Source organism: Bufo gargarizans, chromosome 8 (assembly GCF_014858855.1).
Source record: "Bufo gargarizans isolate SCDJY-AF-19 chromosome 8, ASM1485885v1, whole genome shotgun sequence".
Lineage (NCBI taxonomy): Eukaryota > Metazoa > Chordata > Amphibia > Anura > Bufonidae > Bufo > Bufo gargarizans.
In genome coordinates this window covers 178,653,405-178,675,779 of record NC_058087.1, presented here as the reverse complement: position 1 = coordinate 178,675,779, position 22,375 = coordinate 178,653,405, and the positions used below count along the sequence as shown (strand labels likewise).

General features: G+C 44.5%; 1 protein-coding gene across 5 annotated transcripts in view; it reads right to left on the bottom strand.

The window, feature by feature from the left end:
- Positions 1–22,375, bottom strand: part of LOC122944477 (partner and localizer of BRCA2-like) — a 52,606-nt gene that overhangs the window by 5,035 nt on the left and 25,196 nt on the right. For 3 of the 5 annotated variants that reach the window (XM_044302787.1, XM_044302790.1, XM_044302792.1), the window contains 11 exons: positions 19,358–20,854; positions 15,829–16,754; positions 15,642–15,716; positions 14,083–14,247; positions 13,909–13,994; positions 13,149–13,310; positions 12,716–12,832; positions 12,112–12,199; positions 10,640–10,788; positions 9,326–10,257; positions 7,073–7,340 (listed from right to left, as the gene is read on the bottom strand). In XM_044302787.1, the coding sequence (XP_044158722.1) occupies positions 10,038–10,257; positions 10,640–10,788; positions 12,112–12,199; positions 12,716–12,832; positions 13,149–13,310; positions 13,909–13,994; positions 14,083–14,247; positions 15,642–15,716; positions 15,829–16,754; positions 19,358–20,854 (3,485 nt within the window). In that variant the 3' untranslated portion in view covers positions 7,073–7,340; positions 9,326–10,037. Of the gene's footprint in view, positions 1–418; positions 737–7,072; positions 7,341–7,849; positions 10,258–10,639; positions 10,789–12,111; positions 12,200–12,715; positions 12,833–13,148; positions 13,311–13,908; positions 13,995–14,082; positions 14,248–15,641; positions 15,717–15,828; positions 16,755–19,357; positions 20,855–22,375 lie in introns of those variants that run through there. The other 2 variants (XM_044302789.1, XM_044302788.1) reach the window with 2 other exon arrangements.

Sequence of the window (22,375 nt, the reverse complement as noted above, 5' to 3'; positions counted from 1 at the left end):
ACGTCTGTACTTATACAGCCATCAGCGACATCCAAAAACTATATTTTGTTGGTATTACACGTATAAGTCAATTTAATGTGGCAGGAATTGTCATTCAACATATCAAAAAGCTGTCGCACCTGCACCGCAGTGCCCTGCCAGATCAAAAACACGTCATCAATGTACCGCGCCCCAAAAAATGGCGCTGTCCATGATGACGTGCCGATCTGACAGGAACAGATCTCTCTCCCACAACCCCAGGAAAAGATTTACATACAAGAGCGCACAGTCCGCCCCCCATAGCAGTCCCCTGGAGCTGCAGGAAGAAAGATCCATAAAATTTTTTAAAATAAATCTTTGTCAAAACAAAATTCAATAAAAATCTTTGAAAAAAAAAAAAACTCATTTTTTTTTGCATTGCCATATTCTGACAGCCATAACTTTTTTATATTTTGGTCTACAGAGCTGTATGAGGGCTTGTTTTTGTGTAACCCAATCCATTTTTTATTGGTGGCCCCTTTATGTACTTTTCATACAAAAGGGGAATTTTCAGGAGATGACAGGCCACAACAGCAGTAATTGGCATATTGTGCAACGCACCGAACCGGCCAAACCCCAGACCAGCAACAGCCCGTGTTTGGCCAACATATTATATGGGAGCTACTAGCTTTCAGGCTCCGGTCCCTTATGGCAATAATCCTGCAGCCATGTTTGATCCATCCACCATGTTCGGTCCATCTGGTACTAACCGCAATACCTGTTTAAAGTGAAATACCATCCGGTTTAAAATTTTACATATGGAAATCTTTTTTATTTATTTTTTTAAAGGGATTCATGTGTAAAATAATTTCTGTTCTTTTAGTACTTTTGTAATTTGACAGAACAGAGCCATTTAGAATTGTAATGTGTACATTTTTATATTTATTCTTAGTCCATTTTTGAAAGTTCTTCATTGTTCGTTCTGTTTTCAGAGCATATAGTACGGGGCTCATTTTTGGTTTTGCATTGTCGCTTTTTCCTCCCAACGTTCCAACAGCCATAACTTTTTAAAGTCTCCGTTCATTTAGCCATACGGGGGCTTATTTTTTTTTTTTGGGGGGGGGGGGGTAATAAATTGTACTACTTAAGGGCACCATTCAATTTACCATGGCTATTGGAAAATCTGACATAAATTCTTTGTAGGGTTAAATTGAAAAAAAATAAAAAATACTATTCCACCAAGGTTTTTGAGGTTTTAATATCACGGCTTTCACTGTGCACTAAAAATAACAAAGTCCTTATTCTGTGGGTCAATACGAATATGGTTATAGTAAACTTGTGCATATATATATATATATATATATACCGTATTTTTCGCCCTATAAGACGCACCGGCCCAAAAGACGCACCTAGGTTTTTAAGGAGGAAAAAATAAAATAAAAAAATTTGAACCAAAAGGTGTGCCTAATGGTGTTATGTGGGATCTGGGGATGGCACTGTTATGGGGGTCTGTGGATGGCACTGTTATGGGGATCTGTGGATGGCACTGTTATGGGGGGTCCGTGGATGGCACTGTTATGGGGGGTCCGTGGATGGCACTGTTATGGGGGTCCGTGGATGGCATTGTTATGGGGGGTCCGTGGATGGCACTGTTATGGGGGTCCGTGGATGGCATTGTTATGGGGGGTCCGTGGATGGCATGGTTATGGGGATCTGTGGATGGCACGGTTATGGGGATCTGTGGATGGCACGGTTATGGGGGGCACTGTGGATGGCACTGTTATTGGGGGCACTGTGGATGGCACTGTTATGGGGGATCTGTTGATGACACATAAATAGCATTTTACAGGGGGGAGGTTTGGTGGTAGGAGAGAGGTTGATGGGTATTGCGAAATGCCCTGTCAACCATGCAGGTTTTCTTTTTTTTTATTTTCTTTTTTTGGGGGGGGCGGGTTTAAGGGAGGGATTGGCTGTCGTCATTTGCTGTGCAGATATGCGTGCCTCTCCGTTAAGAAAGGGGATTTTGAAATTCCGTTTATCCATAGGATATGCCGTGTAATATTCTATTTTGGAATGTGAGAGGGCTGGGAGACAGGGTGAAGAGGACGGTGGTATTTGATCTCGTGGTCCGACATTTGCCGGCTATTGTGGTACTATTGGAGACCCACGCTACATTAGATAGGATTTACATACTGAAAAGGAAATGGGCTTCTCTTGAGTACCACGCTTGCTACTCCTCTTATGCAAGAGGGGTTAGCGTATATATTCATCATGGGATGGAGTATCAACCGCTAGATAACCTGATTGACAAGGAAGGGAGGTTTGTATTTCTCCATGGGTATTGGAAAGGGCAGGAGGTCATACTGGCTTTTATCTATATTCCTCCACCATTTAATGCAACGGTGCTTTCACAGTTAGTCCAATATATATCCACAAAAAATCAATGTGCACTATTAGTGGCAGGTGATTTTAATGCAGTACCTGATCCTGAGTTGGATCGGTTCTCGTCGTTCTCTGGGTGCGGTCGTACGGGATCCCCCTTGACTGCTGTATGCCAGGAGTTGGCGCTGGTCGATATCTGGCGCCACCTCTATGGCAACAAAAAAATCTTTTCATGTTTTAGCCAGTCATTCGGGTCAATGTCTCGTATAGATCTGGCGTTTGCAAGTCAGGAGCTGTGCGGTCGCGTCCTGAGAATGAGGTATGAACCTCATGGAATCTCGGATCACTCCCCAGTTCTTGTTATATTTGCAGAGGCCCCAAATACAGGTAGAATTTTTAAACTGAATCCGCACTGGCTTGACGTGATAGGGGAGCAAACCCGAATAGACCAGGATATTCAGGAATTTTGGGACTTTAATGTGGGATCGACACATATTCATTACGTGTGGGATGCTTTGAAAGCCCATATAAGGGGCTTATACTTTAGTAAAATTAATAGGTTTAGAATAGAAGTACGGCGCAGGGAACAAGAATTGACAGACTTAATAAGGAGTTTACGCGCCGCATTAATTGACTCCTATACGGAGCAAACCATTAATGAGTTAAAAGAGGCTAACTTACAGCTTAAGACACTCCTATATAAAAAAGCACAACATAAGCTCCTATTTCAAGGCCAGAATCGTTTTTGCGAATCTGGTAAAACGGGTAGGTTTTTGGCTCGTCTGGTGGCCAATCAGAGAGAGTCCACCAGTATAAGAGAAATTAGGAACTTACAGGGTGTTGGGGTGAGTTCTGCAGAGGAGATAAGGGAGGAATTTGCGAGATATTATTCTACCCTTTATAAATCAGAGTCTATGTTTAGTCGTACCGAGATGGATCAATATCTTCAAAGATTAGAGCTCCCCCAGTTATGCTCTCAAGATAGAGAGCGCTTGGACTCCCCCATTCTTTTAGAGGAACTCCAGGCGACTCTTCCCTCTCTAAAATATAAATCGGCCCCCGGTTCAGATGGACTGCCGTTTGATCTCTATAGGTACCATGCTAAAGTACTTTTGCCGATCCTGCTTCTAGTCCTGAATGAATCCCGCGCATGCTGCTCCTTACCTCCATCATTTAGAGAGGCAGTGATTATCTTGGTCTTAAAAAAGGAGAAGGATCCATGTGATATGGGGTCATATAGACCCATATCACTTTTAAATACGGACTACAAGATCTTTGCTAAAATTTTGGCCAATCGTCTAAAAGGGGTTATAGCGGGTTTGGTACACCCTAACCAGACGGGTTTTATCCTGGGACGGCAAATACAGATGAGTCTATATAGGGTGTATTTGAATTTGTCTGTTGGGGGTAGTATAGACCACTCCATTCTGTCTCTGGACGCCGCAAAAGCGTTTGACAGGATGGAGTGGTCTTTCTTGTGGGCTACAATGTCCCATTTTGGCCTTGGGGATTCGTTCCAGGAAATGACTCAAATGTTATATGCACAATCAGTTGCATCTATCAGTGTCAACGGTATCAGCTCCTCCCCTGTTATGATGCGGAGAGGGATGAGACAGGGTTGTCCCCTGTCTCCTCTCCTCTTCGCTCTCTTTATTGAACCATTGGCTTCCCGGATTCGTTTAGATAATCGTATAGATGGGTTTGGGGTGGCGGGAGTGAACGAAAAAATAAGCTTATATGCCGATGACGTGATTCTGTTCCTAGATCAGGGATGGAAAATCCTCTCGTATGTCATAGAGGTAATAGAAGATTATGGCAAACTATCAGGTTATAGAATTAATTGGTCAAAGTCATCGCTCCTCCCGTTAAACCGCAAAGCTGTAGATGAGGGGAGGCGAGTTCGTGTTCTGGCTCCTAATGATACTTTGGATTATTTGGGGGTTAAGATTGGGGTCCCTATAAATAGGTTTTATGATCTTAATCTAGCCCCGGTTTTGAATAAAGTTAGGGACAAAATCAGCGCTTGGCGGAAATTGATATTGGCACAGACGGACCGTATAGCTTTGATTAAAATGATTATCTTACCGTTAGTTTTGTTTCCGTTGTGTGCCTCCCCTATTTGGATAGATGATATTTTTTTTCATAGGTTGGAGACTATGATTAATGATTTAATTTGGGGAAGGAAGAGGGTGCGGATAAAGCAGAGATATCTATGGCTGTCGGAGGCAGATGGTGGGCTGTCATTAACTTTTTTTCAAGGTTATTTTTTATGTGCACAGATTCAGCACTGTTTTTCTAAAGAGAGGTTACTTTCACGTTATTTGACAAAAGTTTTTGATAAACCAGTGGAGAATATCTTTGCATGTTTGGAGACTGGGTTTATGGGAATGAGGAGGTCCTTGGTGATCCCCTGCTCACTGCAGAGGATTTGGAACAGATTGAAGAAGATCCTTAAATCTTCCGGTCCGTTTGGTTTCACCCCTCTGTGGGAGAACAGGGGGCTGGAGGAGTTCTTCAAAATTACAGATTTTGGTTATTGGTCACGTAGTGGTATTAATAGAGTGTCCGACCTTTTTTATATGGGTCGTTTCAAATCACTTTTGGAATTTGGTTTTTTAGATAGTTCACCATTAGACTTATTTATGTATTCACGTTTGAAACATATATTTGAAACCTCTAGGAATAGGGGTGTTATTTTTTCACGAGAGAATATATTTTTTGATTTTTGTGACGCTCAGAAGTATGAAAAAGTGAAGCTATCTAGACTTTACGCGAAACTCCGAACGGCGCTGGCAACTGTAACACCTTTTAAAAGTACAGATAAGTGGGAACAAGAGCTGAATTGCCCCCCACTGCAGTGGTCTATTATTTATAGGAATGTGAAAAAGGCGACAGTTTCCAGTGCGCATAGGTTAATTCAATTTAAGATACTTCATAGACTGTATTGTACGCCTAAAACCCAAGGAAAATTTCCCCAAAATAAAGATCGGGATTGCTGCTGCTCTAAATGTGGATATGTTAATGCAAACTATGTTCATCTGCTTTGGAGCTGCAGCAAAATAAGGAGTTATTGGGATGAGGTTTTCGCTACCCTACAAAAGGAGAGTTCAATGAACTATAACCCGGGAATTTTGATAGTGATTTTTGGGGATTATGGGTCAGAAGTGGAAGTCCCGCCTCAGGCTAGACGGATTTGGATGCGGGGATTGATGGTTGCTAAGGCTATATTGTTAAAGTATTGGGGCTCTGTCTCCCCGCCCTCAATAAGGGAGTGGGGTTCATACCTCCAAAGAATTAAGGTATATGAGGACATTGAAAGGAAACGGAGAGTTGCACGCATAACTGCATAGCTATAACTAATACTGATACTATTCTATATAATAATGAGTGGAGTGACGGCAGCCAATGGGGGGGGGGGGGGTTATATAGTTTATTATTATATAATACTTTGAGGGTGTCCTTAGGATGTTGTGTAGAATTTTTTTTTTTGTAATGACGTCTATGATTGCCATGCTGGGCACACCGCTGTGATTAATATTGTTTTATGTATTAATATTATGACTTGGAAAATAAAAATATATATTTATAAAAAAATAAATAAATAGCATTTTACGCTAGGTGTCATACACAGACCCCCATAACAGTGCTATCCATAGAATGACCCCCAATAGGGAGGAGGGGCCGGCATCTAGCTCTGTAATTACAGCGGGCCCGGTGCAGTCACTGTATTCTGCTACACCGGGCCCGCTCACTGTAGGAATCCTAACTGCAGGCAATGCTGTATGCTGATTAAGGTACCGTAACAGTAGTCTTTTATGCAGCCTGTACTTACGATACTAACTTTCCGGCAGGCAGCAGCATGTTTTGTTTTTCCATTATGGTGATCAGTGCACAGGAAATTTTTATTTAATATTTTAATAGTTCAGACATTTTCAGACGAGGCAATACTTAATGTTTTTTTTAATATATAAAATTGGGAAAGGGGGGTGATTTAAACTTTAAATATTTATTTTTACAGTAACAACTTTTAACCCCCTTTAGGGGGCTAGAACCTGCGATCTTTTGATCCCTTGTCCTATTCACCCTTTAAGTACCATCTTTAGGTAGATAAAACTTTTTGTAACCTTTTTTGTTTTAGGAAGGATGAACAAAGGAGACAAGCAAACAAAAAAAGACCTTTGTCTGTCATTCTTTACAATGGCCGGAGGACGGAGTAAGTGGCTCCACTGTCAGCCAGTTCTGCTATATTACACCACATCCATCTAGCTTAATATGATCCAGTCAAACATTAGTGTTCCTTCCCGACAATCTCCTGCTCATCAGTGAAGGAGACCGGTGTATTTAAATGCAGCGATCTCCTCCACAGTATGGAGAGAAGCGATCGTTAATGCCATCGCTCGTCTCCAAAAAGCATCATTGTTTGCCGGCATGGTAACAGACTATAAACAAACCCTGTCTCTTATTCATTTTTCCTTAGTGGTACCTTGGAACCGAACCCGAAAATGTTTTTTTACAGTAGAAATTGATTTATGAAGTTATTATGCGAAGTCTCGCGAAGTAATAACTTCGGCTCATCAGAGCCAATACATTCTAATACTGTACGGAGCTCCTGCTCTGTACAGTATTAGAACAAAGTTTTATGTGAATCGACTTCGGATAAAACATCGCTCATCCCTAACGATGACCTATCATTATCTTTTCCTGGATAACCCCCTTTAAATATTTTACTTACTGAACCCAGTTATCAGTGAACACATGGACTTCTACTTCAGCTTCTGGATCCAGAACTTCATATGCCAGCATCCGCTGGGAGGTCTGGAGCTTGTGCATTGGCAGCAGGCAAGCTGACAAATGGGTGACCGTGCTCTATAGCTCAGCGAGTTGGGACCAAGAAGGGAGCTGGCTTAAAAATGGCGCAGACAGTGCGAGCCCCTGGCGGTTACGTCCTGGATTACACGCTGATACAAACAGGAGAGGGGGCAAGTTCTCGGTCTCTGAGTCTGTGTAAGAGAAAACTACATGGTTTTCAGCACAACATGACTGGGCTTTAGTGTAAAACAGAGAAATTCACTTTACATACTTGATTTTATTAAATAAAAAAGTATGCTCCGCAGAAGTAGAAATAATTTCAAATGCAGATTTTTGCAGCAATATGCAAATATAGATAAACTTTATATATATATATATAAAACTAAACTATACAAGTGTCTAATACTCTAGTAAGGCCAAGTTCACACTTCAGTTATTTATATCAGTGACTGTGAGCCTAAGGCCTCTTGCACACGACCGTATGCCCTCAGAGATATACGATCCGTGAGCGGACAATATGTCCCAGAGCGGCATTGATCGTGCGCACGGGAGCACACAGCATCATAGATTACAATGATGCTGTGGACGTAGGGCCGCCCGCGGGGCTATTGTCCTGCACTCATATGATCTTAGCCCCGCGGGCGGCCCGACGTCCACAGCATCATTGTAATCTATAGTGCTGTGTGCTCCCGTGCGCACGATCAATGCCGCTCCGGGACATATGGCTCGCTCACGGACCATATATCTCGGAGGGCAAACGGTCGCGTGCAAGAGGCCAAAACCTGAAGTGAAGGCCTGTCAGAGATCAGGTATAATGGAAAGATCTGCACCAGTTCTATGTTTTTAACCCGCGCCTGGTTTTGGCTCCCAATAACTGATGGTAATAACTGACCAAATAACTGAAGTGTGAACTTGGCCAAAGTCAGTGCTATTAAAATAATGAGTTCTCTTCTATTAAAACGTTCGGGACACTACTTGACTGAGGGCCCAACAATCCGCCAATCTCCACTGGTCTCACTTCTGAAACCCCCATGGAAGCTGCAGCTGGCCCTATGTTTCCCTCACAGCGGCCACTGCAGGAGAAATGTGGTATTACATGCCAGCTAATTGGCTAATTATTTAAATAAATGGTTCGGGTAGGTCAGCAGAGCAGAATTTGGAATCTGGCGGTGGAAAATGCAGCCTGCAAATTAGAGGGCATCCATACAATACCTAGAGGCTATACTGCACGAGGCTTTGTAATAGAGGCGTCAGGCCCAGTATGTCATCTGAGTCTCCCACTACCGAATCCAAACTTTTGATGCAGCCAGGGCCACCACAGAAGGTACCCTTTACATTTCCTGCTGCCCCATTAATTGTATCCTACCCACAAGCAACTTCAATATTGACACAAGTCAAGCAACATTCTGGTAAATTCTCCTAACACACCCTTACCCTTAAATCGCTTTTCCCACAATACGAAGTAATCCACTGTATAGGGCAAAACTATCTGATAAGTAGTTTTCTGATCTAGTCACAGGAATGAGGTACCGGAGTCCCTGGACTGAATAAAGCAATATTCATACATGCACGCTACCGGTCCATTCAGTTCTATGGGACTGCTGAAGACAGATGAGCTCTATTGTCGGCTCCTTTTTGGCATAGAATTGAAAGGAGCGATGACGGACATGTGTGGCCGCTATTCCTTTCAATTCACGGACTCCAGCACCTCATTTTTGTAGTAGGTGGGGGGTCCCAACGGATCAGATACTTACCCCCTATTCTAAGTTCTTATGGTGGGGTGGTCACTTTAAAAACATCTATCCACAGGACAGGTGATAAATGTACAATGGCTGTGACCACCACCGATCACAAAGTCCCTGCATGAATGGAGCGTTACTGCCCCTGAATGAGCACCACTCCCGTTCATTTCTAGGGGACTACTGAGGACAACGCTCGGCCATATTCAGCAGTCCCATACAAGGGAAGGAGCGATGAAGATTTATGTGCACTACCACGCCATTCACAGAGAGGATTAACCCTGTTCTCGTGATCAGTGGGGCCCCCAGCAATATATATATTACTTACCCTGGGCACAGGTGAACCCCCATTAATGTATAAGCAGTAACCCTACAACCAGTAATCATGCCTCCTTGAATAAACGGCTCACTCTTGAACTTCTGCTCCAATAGACTACCTTATGGCAAAGTTTATCTTCGGAGAGGGGCATCCGTTCTGTATGCCAGTCACATTGCAAGATCAATACCAATCTCTCCTTTTTAAATCAGTCCTGAAGGAGGGAGGATTTTAATGGCCTTCGCATAACTAAATAGGCAGTCAATGTGATTTTTAACCAGAGTATTGAACACAAGTGATTAAGGATCTGAGCTCTGAATCATCAGTAATTCCCTGAGGAACATCCGAAGGAATAAAAAAATAAAATGTAAAGGGGAAGTGCAGTGAAGATGGTCTTCTGCTACAGATTTCCTGAATTAAAGGCACTTTTATACGGCAGTTTTTCCCGACCTGTGGCTCTCCAGCTGCTGCAAAACTACTACTCCCAGCATGCCTTGACAGCCGCAAGCTGTCTACACATTCTGGTAGGTGTCGTTTTGAGACTGCTGGAGAACGACAGGTTGGGAAACATTACTTTAGGAGATCAAACCGGCTACTGGAAGTTGGACAACACTGCCAGTACACGGTCATCACCTTGTATGACCCTTTGCTTAGATTCAGTAACAGAAATCTCTGAGCGGCGCCAAAGGGGGTTGACATGTGAAGCTTCCCAAGTGGTTCTCAGCAGACAAAAGTTCCTCTGTTGTATTTCCTGTCCTGAACCTGAAATATAGAGGAGACAGTTCGGTTTGCTCTAGACACCCCCCCGTTCCATAACGTCTCCAGGTCTTCTGTCAACTCCGGTCTGAATATTCAAAAATGCAGATGGTCCCATCCTTACGTCCGGCAAGTAAACAAGATGGCCTGTTACCCCATCGTACCAGACACCAGGGTGTATCGGGGTCTGGAGGGAGCACAGCAGAGCAATGGCTTCTGGATAAATCCCAGAGGGCAATGCTTCCACAAGTCAATACGGCAGCCGCTCTTTGATTCTTCACATCACCTTCCAGGTATCTAAAACCACACAAACAGAACAAGTTACTCTTAGGAAGTATCATCATGAGCTATTGAGTATTAATAGAGGTGGGCTCCTCGAAAAGGACCCTCATCTAAGAGCAGCTAAAAGGAGCACCTCTCTTTGGAGGACACGTACCTTCCATGTATAACAAAGACAACCCACTGATGGGAGCTGTGCAATGCCTAAATTTCCCTTCTGGTGGTGCTGCAGGGGAATCGGACTCTTGCTGCCAGGTTCCCCTGCAGGTTACAGCTGATTGCTGAGGGACCCAGCGATAGGACTCCCCGAGATCAGCTTGTGGCCACGAAACCCTTCTAATATAAAGGGATTTTCCAAAACAGACAAACCCCTTTAATACAAAAGGATTAGTCTTCTTACCTGCTACTGAGTCCCTCTGGTAGCTTGTAGGCCATAATAAAAGCACTCGCTCCCCCCTGGGGGTTGGTGGCGATCAGCTTGAATATACAGCTACCAGTGACCTCACAGGGTTTGCTGAACAGGCTGCCAACGACTAAAAACAACAAACCCTATGGAAAAAGAATAAAAAAGAAACAAACAATTTTTGTACTTCCTATAATTCCATGCACCTCCTAAACAGTAAGGTCCATAGTGTAGCTCCGTGATAACCAACCTGTGGCAAAACTACAACTCCCAGCATGCCCTGACAGCTAAAGGAGGACTGAAGAACAGTGATGTAGTGCAGTGCACATTTCAGTAGTTACCAGATTATCTTGTGCGTTAGCCTGTAGGTGGCGCCATTACTCAAGTAACATTTTTACTTGTACAGTCCTAGCATATCATATAGGTTAGGTCTACACGACGACATGTCGTGCGACTACACTGCGACAATTTGTCGCACCAATGTCGTGCAACAATTTTTATAATGGTAGTCTATGGTGTCGCAATGAGACATGCTGCGACTGCGACAGTCGCAGAAAAATCCACCTTCAATTTATATTTTGGGACTGTCGCAGCATGTCGCAGTGCGACACCATAGACTATCATTATAAAAATTGTCGCACGACATTGGTGCGACAAATGTCGTCGTGTAGACCTAGCCTTAGGCAGTGCACCAGGTTGCGGTAAATCACTGGTAACTTTGACTATCACAAAACCTCACTGGGGACCTAATCATATTGTTAAATTTGTTAACTGATTTAGGTATGCAGGGTAGCTCCTTAAAGGGGTTATCCAGGAAATTATAATGATGACCTATCCTCAGGATAGGTCATCATTATCAGATCCGCTGGGGTCCGAGTCCCGGCACCCACCGCAGATCAGCAGTTCCAGGGAGCTGATGCACTCACCAGAACTCTAGTGAGTGCGGCAGGTTCCCAACAGCTCAGCAGTCACAGCGCCGTACATTGTATAGTGGCTGTGCTTGGTATTGCAGCTCAGCCCCTTTCACTTCAATGGGGCTGAGCTGCAACTAGGTCGCGTGACTAATGTATGGCGTCCTAAAAGCTGATCCTGAGGATCGGTCATCAATATAATTTCCGGGATAACCCCTTTATGTTTTCTTTTTGCATCTTGAAAAAAAAATCTAGAAAGTTAAAGAGATTTTCTACGTCGAGAAAGGATGAAGCGCCGGCCCTAGGACGCCAGGCTTACGGAAGCAGCCATGTGTGCTGGTGGTCCTCTGTTTCTGTTAACTCCTGTTGCAGTGAATGGAAGCTACGCAAACAGCAGAGCTGAACAAGCTTTGCGGCTTCTGTGACTTCAGAGTCCTAGGGCCAGAGATTAGCCCCATCTCACCGAGTAAACAGCAAGATGGGACAACCCCTTTAATAAATAATGTTACAAACAATAAAAAACAATAAAAATTAAAAAAAAAACGAGAGAGTTCTCACCGAGTCCGATGCTGCACTTATACATGTGAGGTCAGAGCAAAGATTCCCGATGTAAAACGTACTCAAGAGATGTCCGGTCACTGAATTCCTGCATAATAAAACCATTGCTGTAAACACACGGGGCAGGTCTTGTGTACGCCTAGGATTCAATACAGCTAATTTCCCATAATCTGGCACCAGACGGTAGACGGATCTCTATGTAGAAGCGAAAGTGCAGGGGGAGCAAGAACGCAACCTCAGATTATAGGAAGTCCATAGACAACCAATAATACAACTTGAATCTTGCACGACTGTCCTGCTGGATTATGAGAAATTCTGATGGGTCTCCGGCAGTGGGATGGGTCAGGTGGCTGGCGATGAGAAGCATCGTACCTTTGTTATTATGAATGTATAATATATAGCTATGATGACATATATCCTTTGGTTCTTTCCCTATGATATGCTATGGTGCTCCTTATCTCCAGCCATATGATCTGGACCCGCACATCCTGTCCTGCCAACCAAAACTGCATCCTAACTGCCAGATTAACAGACGTTCTGCACCAACTAGTGCCGGATGAGTGGAAATGTACTATATTTTTATTATTCAGTGGGAATGCCTCACCAGAGAACTAGATTGTTGTCCACGGTAGATCCAACCAGAGCGTCCCTCTCGCCATCCACTTCCGAGAAAGCCACGATGCTGTCGTTAGGGGCCACCAGAGCGTGAGAACCAGCCACACTACAAAAAGATTTATAATGTGCTGTCAAATTCCCTCAATCCAAGACAATCTGACCTTTCTCTGTCAGTTATCCTTCACGTAACTGTTCCCTGTTAAAAGATTTTACAGATTCTGCATTCACTGCCAGGCTAAACAATGGAAGGGCCGGATGGTAGGATTCTGCTATGATCCCTAAATAAAAGGGATCTTTCCTTTTTGTCTGTGATGGCCCAAATCTAAAGACCTGGGTGTTACCCTTACAGGCTAGAATTACAAATCATCCAGTCACACTGTGAAATGTAAGTAAATGACGCCAATCTTATGTAACCCCTATACCTTCCGCTTTCTGATAGCTGCCAGAGCTCCACCGCCTGACTGCCTCCTCCTCCGCTGCTGCTGACCACACGGTGCCGGGACAGACCCTGGGCAGTCTTTGTGTGCCCACGCTTGACCAACTGCTTTTCCCAGGTCTGAAGCTCTGGATGTGAAGACAGCACCCTGTGTGAAATAAACAACATGACCAAAAGAACCGTATACCCCCCCCAAAGGAAAAAGAACTGCACTATACCAGTGTTTCCCAACCAGTGTGCCTCCAGCTGTTATAAAACTACAACTCCCAGCATGCCTGCACAGCCAAATGCTGTCCGGGCATGCTGGGAGTTGTAGTTTTGCAACAGCTGGAGGCACACTGGTTGGGAAACACTGCACTATACTATGCGGATATAAGGTGAAGGTATATTGCTAAGATATGTCAACACTTTTTGAGCGGTAGAAGGTCTGACATCTGGGACCCCCACCAATCCTGAGATTAAAGGGGTCCCTGTTTTATGGCTCTCCCCGGCATGAGCTTTGCAAGCAACTGTGGCCGACCCTATTCACTTGAATGGAGCTGCAGTTTCCTGCCAATCCAGCACAGCTGTATTCAAGTTATTAAATTCATACGAGGTAATAGCAGCCTGACTGTACGGTTCTGGTTTACTGGCTCTTTGGGTCTAACACCAGCAGGTGGCCATCCTGCTCTCTATAAAAACTGCTATTAGTGCTGCAGTCATCAGAACATGTCCCTCGTTCATTTATTCAATGCTCCTCTTCTTACCAGATCTCCATAATGTCTAGATTTCCCAAAGCGATGCACACCATGTTCTTCTCTTGAAACAACGGAAGAATCTGGATAACCGGCATCTACAATCAGAACACAGTATATGAGCGGCAGCTGCAGAGCATACGTACAGGCAGTACACGCAGGCAGGTTACTACTGTCACCGCTCACCTCTGAGAAACTCCAGGTGTGGACGCATTTCCATATGAAAACTTCTTGTGGTCTCCAAAGACAGACAGAGAACTCACTGGCTGACACAATACAGAGATCTACACAGCCAGAGAATTCCCACCAAACAGAGCACAGATCTACAGGACATCCACCACCGCAGGTATCCTGCAAACAGAGAGGAGATGGATAATAGATAGATAGATAAAAGAAAAAGGAAATTCCACGGCACTTCCCAAAAATAGATATGTGTTTATTTCACCCGATGCATCTGGTGAAATAATCACGTATCTATTTTTGGGAACAGCCGCAGAACTTCCTTTTTTATTTATGGTCTGACGGGAGGATCACCGCCACAGCCGCTGGCACCCCCTTTTTTTCTACTTTGTTCTACTATTGTTTGCAGTGCAGGCGCTTTGACTTTTAGATAGATAGATAGATAGATATGAGAGAGATAGATATAAAATAGATAGATATGAGAAAGAGAGAGATATGAGATAGATAGATATGAGATAGATAGATATAAAAAGGGGTGGTCCAGGCTTTTTCTATTGATGACCTATCCTCAGGATCAGTGATGGTCAGTTCGCAGTGTTCGCCAGCGAACACATGCGGGCTGCCATCTTTAGTAAGGTAGACTCACCCGTCCGGCGATGCACAGGTAAGCCCTTACCTGTGCCGGGAGCCGGTCTGAAATCAAACGCAATCACCGGGAGCAGGCAGTTCCGAGAACAGCCCGATGAAGGCCCCCGGCGGCTATTCTCGGAACTGCCTGCTCCCTGTGACTGCGTTTGATTTCAGACCGGCTCCCGGCACAGGTAAGGGCTTACCTGTGCATCGCCGGATGGGTGAGTCTACCTTACTAAAGATGGCAGCCCGCATGTGTTTGCTGGCGAACACTGCGAACTGGCCATCACTGCTCAGGATAGGTCATCAATATCAGATCGGCGGGGGTCCGACAGCTGTATGTCAATGAGACCGCAGCAGCCGCGGACAGGAAGAGACAAAAGGCACAGTACGTGCGCACTGCGCTCGCCATCTCCTCATACAGCTGATTGGCGGGGGTGCTGGGTATCGGACCCCCGCCGATCTGATATTGATGACCTATTCTGAGGCTAGGTCATTAATAGAAAAAGCCTGGACAACCCCTTTAAATAGAGAGATAGCTAGCTAGATATGTGATAGATAGATAGATATGAGATGCATCGATCTCCTCCTCTGTATGGGGAGGAGCGCTCACTAATGCCATCGCTCGTCCCCATCATTGTTTGCCGGCAACAGACCATGATTAGACACCATGATCTGCCGCTGGCAAGCAATGATTTTTAAACCTGTTGAAAGACTGAACGAGTAAAAGAGTAGCAGTATTACACTGCATACAAACGCTCGTTAGCGATGATCTGGCAGACTAATACACCCTTTACTTCACTCTCCCAAATCAGAACATATGCAGGCTTGGCTGAGCAGAGTCTATGGGGGGTCCCTATCTTATGTGTATGGAGACAGACAGATCAATAGATCGTACCACACCAGCCATGCTCAATATCTGGACCAGCACTGACCTTAATTTCAGAGACAAGGTGGATATGATCACCTTCCAACATCCCTTCCATGTTATGTTGATCAGATTCATTGGTCTGGAAAGAATAAATTGCGTCAATAGAGCCCAACAGACGGAGCGGCTCGTAGCATGCGGCTACGATGGTAAGGGTACACAGGCAGGGAGACAACTGATGGGCAATCACTTACCTCATGTCCTGGGTGACTACAAGCTTTCTTCTCTATACACACGTGATCCCCTGATGGGGGTATTAATAATTCACTGTACGGATCAGTCTCTACATCATCTTGTGTGACCAAATCCTCCTCTGGAGGGAATTCTACTGTTCTTGTGGGCGTGCGATCCTCACAAGGTGCAGGAATAGTGCTGCACTGCGGGGATGAGAAGACGGCGGGCGTTGGCCCTAACATAGGGAAGCCGGGTGTGCACCCCGAGAGCCTACACTCCCCATGAGTATCTACAGGGACAGAACACATTGAGGTTGACAGGAGGACACTACAAGCCACTTCTTTTGTAGAAGACAGGACGCTGGGTGGTGGCTCAGAGGTCCCTGCTATGGCAGACTCCATATTTGTGCTTGATGTTTCCACACAATTTGCATTAGGCGCAGGAGTGCTGAGCTCGGGGTCTGAGAAATGCTTGGATACGTCCACATTAGAATAAGAACCTAGGGGGGCTTGCTGAAGGGGACAGCTGACTGGACAACCAGGGGCACAAGTCTTCTCTTTTGAGGGCGAGAGATGAAATACCTCCGGTGTCGCCCTAGTAAGGAAAATATAAGATGTCGTCCCATCTCGTTGAGCTTGGTTGTCATTCGGGCAGCCCTCGAGTGTCAGTTTTGAGTTTCTCTGAGACGCATCAGTGCAGCCCCCCACTGCTCCATGTAGCAGTGCCGAGTAGTCACCGACTGGCCTTGTTGAGCCGTCAATGCTATAGGCCCCCCTGTACCTCTCCTTTTCGTTGGTCGACCTCGGATCCAGTTGGCTTGCAGATTTCAGCTTTTCCAGTTTGAGGACTCCGAAGTCTTCATCGGGCAAATGGAAGTCGGTGATGTCTACATGGCCCATGAGATGCTTCAGATTTAGTCCGCTGCTGAACAGAAAAAAGGGCGAGCCTTCAGAAAAAGAAGAGAAAGGCCATTACCGGAAAAGGCTAGCACATCAATTCTACCCAGACTAATCATCCACAATAATGTAGACAATTATCTAATTACAGATCCTGAGTTACAGCCTGTACAGTTTGTTCAGACCCTTTCACTTTTTGTTATGTTGCAGTCTTGTGTTAAAATCAAAAAAAAAAAAAAAAAAAAAAAGGTTTTCGCATCAATCTGCCCTCACTATCCCATAATGAGAAAGTGAAAACGGAATTTTAGAAATTTAGGCACATTTCTCCGGCTGATAAGTATTCAGAGCCTTTGCTCTGGCACTTGACATTTAGCTCTGGGGCCTTCCATTTCTCTTGATCATCTTTGAGATGTTTCTGCACCTTGATTGAAGTCACCTGTGGTGAATTCAGGTGATTGGACATGATTTGGAAAGACGCAGCCCTGTCTGTATAAGGTCTTACAGCTGACAATGCATATCAGAGCAAACACCAAGCCGTGAGGAGGAAAGAACTGCCTGTAGAGCTCAGAGACAGGAGTGTGTGGAGGCACGGATCTGCAGAAGGGGAGAAATTCATTTCTGATTCACTGAAAGTTCTCAGGAGCACAGTGGCCTCCATAATTCTTACATGGAAGAAGTTTGGAACAATCAGGACTCTTCCTAGAGCTGGTCCCACCAAACTAAGTAATCAGGGGAGAAGGGTCTTGGTAAGAGAGGTGACTGAGAACCCAATGGTCACTCTGGCTGAGCTCCAAAGATCCTGTGTGCAGATGGGAGAAGCTTCTAGAAGGTCGACCATCACCGATGCCTTCACCAATCTGGGCTTTATAGCAGAGTGGCCAGAAAGAAGAATCTCCTCAGTAAGAGACACATGGAATATGCAAAAAAGCACCTAAAGGACTGTGAGAAACAAGATTCTCTGGTCTGATGAAACCAAGATTGATCCCCGCATGGCCGCTGCGGCATCTCCCCATCTGTGCCTCCATACAATCCTCTGCACGCTGTGGCCGTGCGTGGATCAGGAGCAACATGGGTGTCGGGGAGCGGGGTAAGCATAATCTTTACGAGGGGCCCGGGCATTGGGGGGTGTGTGTTACACTTTGGATAACCCCTTTAAGTGGCCCAGCCAGGGCCCTGAACGCAATTGAACATCTCTGGAGAGACCTGAAAATGGCTGTCCACCAACGGCCCCCATCCAACCTGACAGAGCTCAAGAGGATCTGCAGAGAAGAATGGCAGGAAATCCCCAAATCCAGGGGTAAACCTTGTGGGGTCATTCCCAAGTAGACTGGAGGCTGGAATCACTGCCAAAGGGGCTTCAACTTAGGCTTGAAAAAAGGGTCTGAATTCTTATGTCAGTGCGAGATTTTAGTTTATCCTTTTCAATAAATAATCAAATATTTCTAACCTTTTGTTTTCACTTTCTCTTTATGGGGATTGGGAACAGAACAGACTTTTTTTTTGTATAAGGAGCAACATAACAAAATGTGAAAAAAGTGAAAGGGTCTGAAGATTTTCAGAATGTTCTGTATTATACATCAAAGAGGCAATCATTATTCTGCTGTTATTTAATGGAAACAGTCAGCAAGACAGAACAGTGAGTGCAGCTCTGGAGTATAATACAGGATGTAACTCAGGATCAGCACAGGATAAGTAATGTAATGTATGTACACAGTGACTGCACCAGCAGAATAGTGAGTGCAGCTCTGGAGTATAATACAGGATGTAACTCAGGATCAGCACAGGATAAGTAATGTAATGTATGCACACAGTGACTGCACCAGCAGAATAGTGAGTGCAGCTCTGCAGTATTTAACGCAGGATCAATACAGGATAAGTAATGTAAAGTATGTACACAGTAACTCCACCAGCAGAATAGCGAGTGCAGCTCTGGAGTATAATAAAGGATATAACTGGGGATCAGTACAGGATAAGTAATGTAATGTATGTACACCGTGACTGCACCAGCAGAATAGTGAGTGCAGCTCTGGAGTATAATACAGGATGTAACTCAGGATCAGTACAGGATAAGTAATGTAATGTATGTATACAGTGACTGCACCAGCAGAATAGTGAGTGCAGCTCTGGAGTATAATACAGGATTTAATGCAGGATCAGTACAGGATAAGTAATGTAATGTATGTACACCGTGACTGCACCAGCAGAATAGTGAGTGCAGCTCTGGAGTATAATACAGGATGTAACTCAGGATCAGTACAGGATAAGTAATGTAATGTATGTACACAGTGACTGCACCAGCAGAATAGTGAGTGCAGCTCTGGAGTATAATACAGGATTTAATGCAGGATCAATACAGGATAAGTAATGTAATGTATGTACACAGTGACTGCACCAGCAGAATAGTGAGTGCAGCTCTGGAGTATAATACAGGATGTAACTCAGGATCAGTACAGGATAAGTAATGTATGTACACAGTGACTGCACCAGCAGAATAGTGAGTGCAGCTCTGGAGTATAATACAGGATGTAACTCAGGATCAGTACAATATAAGTAATGTAATGTATGTACACAGTGACTCAAGCTTTTATGTAGACCAATACAACATAATTCATCCCACACTGTTACATCCCCACCTCTTATGCTTTTTACATACTTGGCTCACTGGTCTTCGCTGAGGTCCTGAGGTTATATACACATCTCTGTAATATGTTTGTGTTGTTAGGTAAGGCATGTAACCCAAGGTTGCCATCATCCGGTGTTCTTCTCCTTCCCTCAGATGGCAGGGTGACATCCTCCAATTTCTTCAAACCTTCTGCACAAGTCTCGATGCACAGTTCTTTCGCCTCAATGGTTTCTTTTACTCCTTGAAAACCATCTGCTATTGGGCTGGTGCTAGAACCAAATGTTAGCTTCTTTGATATGTTGTCGAGGCCAGAAGACACTGAAGCAGGACATGATTTCCTACCTCTAACTCGTCTGGATCTTGCAGCGCTGTGGCTAGGGATGCTTAAAGAAGCGCCACTGACCTGCAGGGAAGGAGTTAAGGAGGTGCTTGCCTGACGAGGTCCACTTTTTGCCCCCTTTCTGGCCGTGCCCAGGTGGCTGTTGATTACTGCCTCAAGGTCCACTTTTCTTTGGCAGCTGGTCATCCGGCGAGTTGTCCTAACATAATATTCAACTGGGAATAAAAGTCCTTCCACCAACGTGCAAGAGTCGAGTGGGCTGCACTCTTCCTTAAACCCAGATGGCTCTCCATGGTACTTGGCCGTTGGCACTGAATGGTTCTCAGAGCAGGGGGGAGAAGTAGATGATGTCTCCATAATATAAGGGATTGGTGGAAAATTGCAGGTGGCATCCAATGTCAGATCCTGAGAGGTGTCCCCAAGAAGCTTTGTTACGGAGGATATCTGTTCACTCGTCAGCCTCTGCTGTATATTAGTGTGACTATGTGCTGGTTCCTTACCTCTATGCATGCTGTTATTTCTTCTACGATCCTGAGAATGTTCTGTGGCTACTTTAGGTTGCCCAGTATCTAGTGTAACCTTCTCCCCAGGGTATAAATAAGCTATATGCTCCGAGGAAAGCTTTATATCCTCCTTAAGGCACTTTGTAAACACAGGTGACGCCGGAGAACTTGTGGCCTCCATATTATTATGCTGCTGTACAAGAACATTCACACCAAGGTCATTCTCACACTCAGGAGTCACTTGCACACGTCTTGTACTCTCCGAATTGAAAGTGGCCTCATTTATCTGCGGTGTAACATCTGCTGTAAGGCACAGCGCTGAGTCCCTTGTAGTTTCCACCTCATTATTACGCTTTTCTTCTAGATTACTCGCACTACTATTGACCTGAACTCTCGGGGATATGGCCTCTGAGAAGGCTTGCCTTGCGGATCTATTTAGTTTCAGCCGGCTCCTTTTGCCTTGGTTTGGATTAGACAATCCGGTAGTCTCAGTCTTGCTTGCTACGCCGGGCTCCTGACAGCTACTTTCGCTTCCAGACCATGAAGGTGACTTCTTGTCACAGTGGAGGATTTCTGGATCCAAATTAAAGCTTACGGACGGCTTCCTTTCTGCTGATGGGGTGACGATGCTTTGCGTTGACTCGGTGGCTTTTCTAGAAGCATTACTGGCGTCAACCAGAGAACCTGGGAAACAAAAAGATTCTGTCTATTGATGGCAAAATTTACAATTTAAAGGGCGCCTATTATTTTTTAAAATATTTTAACATGTCACAGTATTTTTGATCGGTGGGGGGTTCTAAGAGTGCCACCAATTCCTAAAATAAAGGGGCAGCAGTGCTCAGCTGAGCACTTTGCCCCTTTGACTGGCTCTGCCTCACTTTCCTCAGGAAGCAGATCAAGCAACGTACAGATTCATAAAGTCTATTATCTTTCTATGGATCTGTATTGCTCAAGCTACTTTCCCACTTGCATTGTGTTTTTCCAGTATTGAGATCCGGCAGAAGATCTCAATACCAGAAAAAAAAATAACTGTTCCGTTTTGTCCTCATGCATTCTGAATGGAAAAGATCCGTTCAGGATGCATCAGGATGTCTTCCGTTCTGGCAGCATTCTGTTTTGTGACTGGACACAAAACCTCTGCAAGTTTTGTGTCCAGTCATAAAAAAGGAAAAAACGGATCCAGCACTGAAATCGGTAATTAGTCTTACCAGTAATTGGTTTTCCAGGAGTCCAATATGACAGCACATGGGATGTTGTCCTTATAGGTCTCTATGGACAGGAAGCAAAAGAGTTTAAAAGGCCCCTCCCCACCCCCCTCTCCAGTGTCTTATAAATCACTACACCAGATATATAAATGTATATACATAACAAAAAAAAAATTTGTAATATAGGTAGGGGGTTATATAGGTGCTGTCATGTTGGACTCCAGGAAAAACAATTACCGGTAAGACAAATTACCGATTTCCAGGACGTCCCCCATGACAGCACATGGGAGAAATACCCAATCACTTTAACTTCTGGGGGGGGGGGGGGGGGGCACTGCTTAAAGAACCTTCCGTCCAAACATCAAATTCTGATTGGTGAGAAGGTCCAGGCGGTAATGTTTACAGAAGGTATTATAATTTGTCCATGTAGCCGCTCTACAGATCTGATCTATCATGGCATTAGCTTTCTCTGCCCACGATGTTGCCATAGCTCTGGTCGAATGGGCCTTAATGGAGATTGGACAGTTCTTTTTTTGTAAAGTGTATGCCTCTCGAATCGTATCCTTGATCCATCCTTGCCAAGGTTTGTTTAGTAACTTTCCAGCCTTTATTTTTTCCCCAATGCTGAATGAACAAATTCGAATCCTGTCTCCAAGATTCTGTTGACTGAAGATATTTAACTACCGCTCTCCTCACATCCAAGCAATGAAAACGCTCCTCTTTGGTATTTCTAGAAGCACAAAAGAAAGGAAGAATTATTTCCTGCTCTTTTTGGAAAGTGGAGACCACTTTCGGTAAGAAAGCTGGGTCTAATTTTAAGATGATTCTGTCATCAAGAAGCTTTAGATAGGGTTCTTTCATAGGGAGGGCCTGAATCTTCCCTATTCTACGAGCAGAGGTAATGGCTACCAGGAAGGCTGTCTTCATGGTCAAATATTTTGGTGAGATATTATCTAAAGGTTAAAAAGGAGGTTCACAAAGGGAGTTTAGGCCTAAGGTT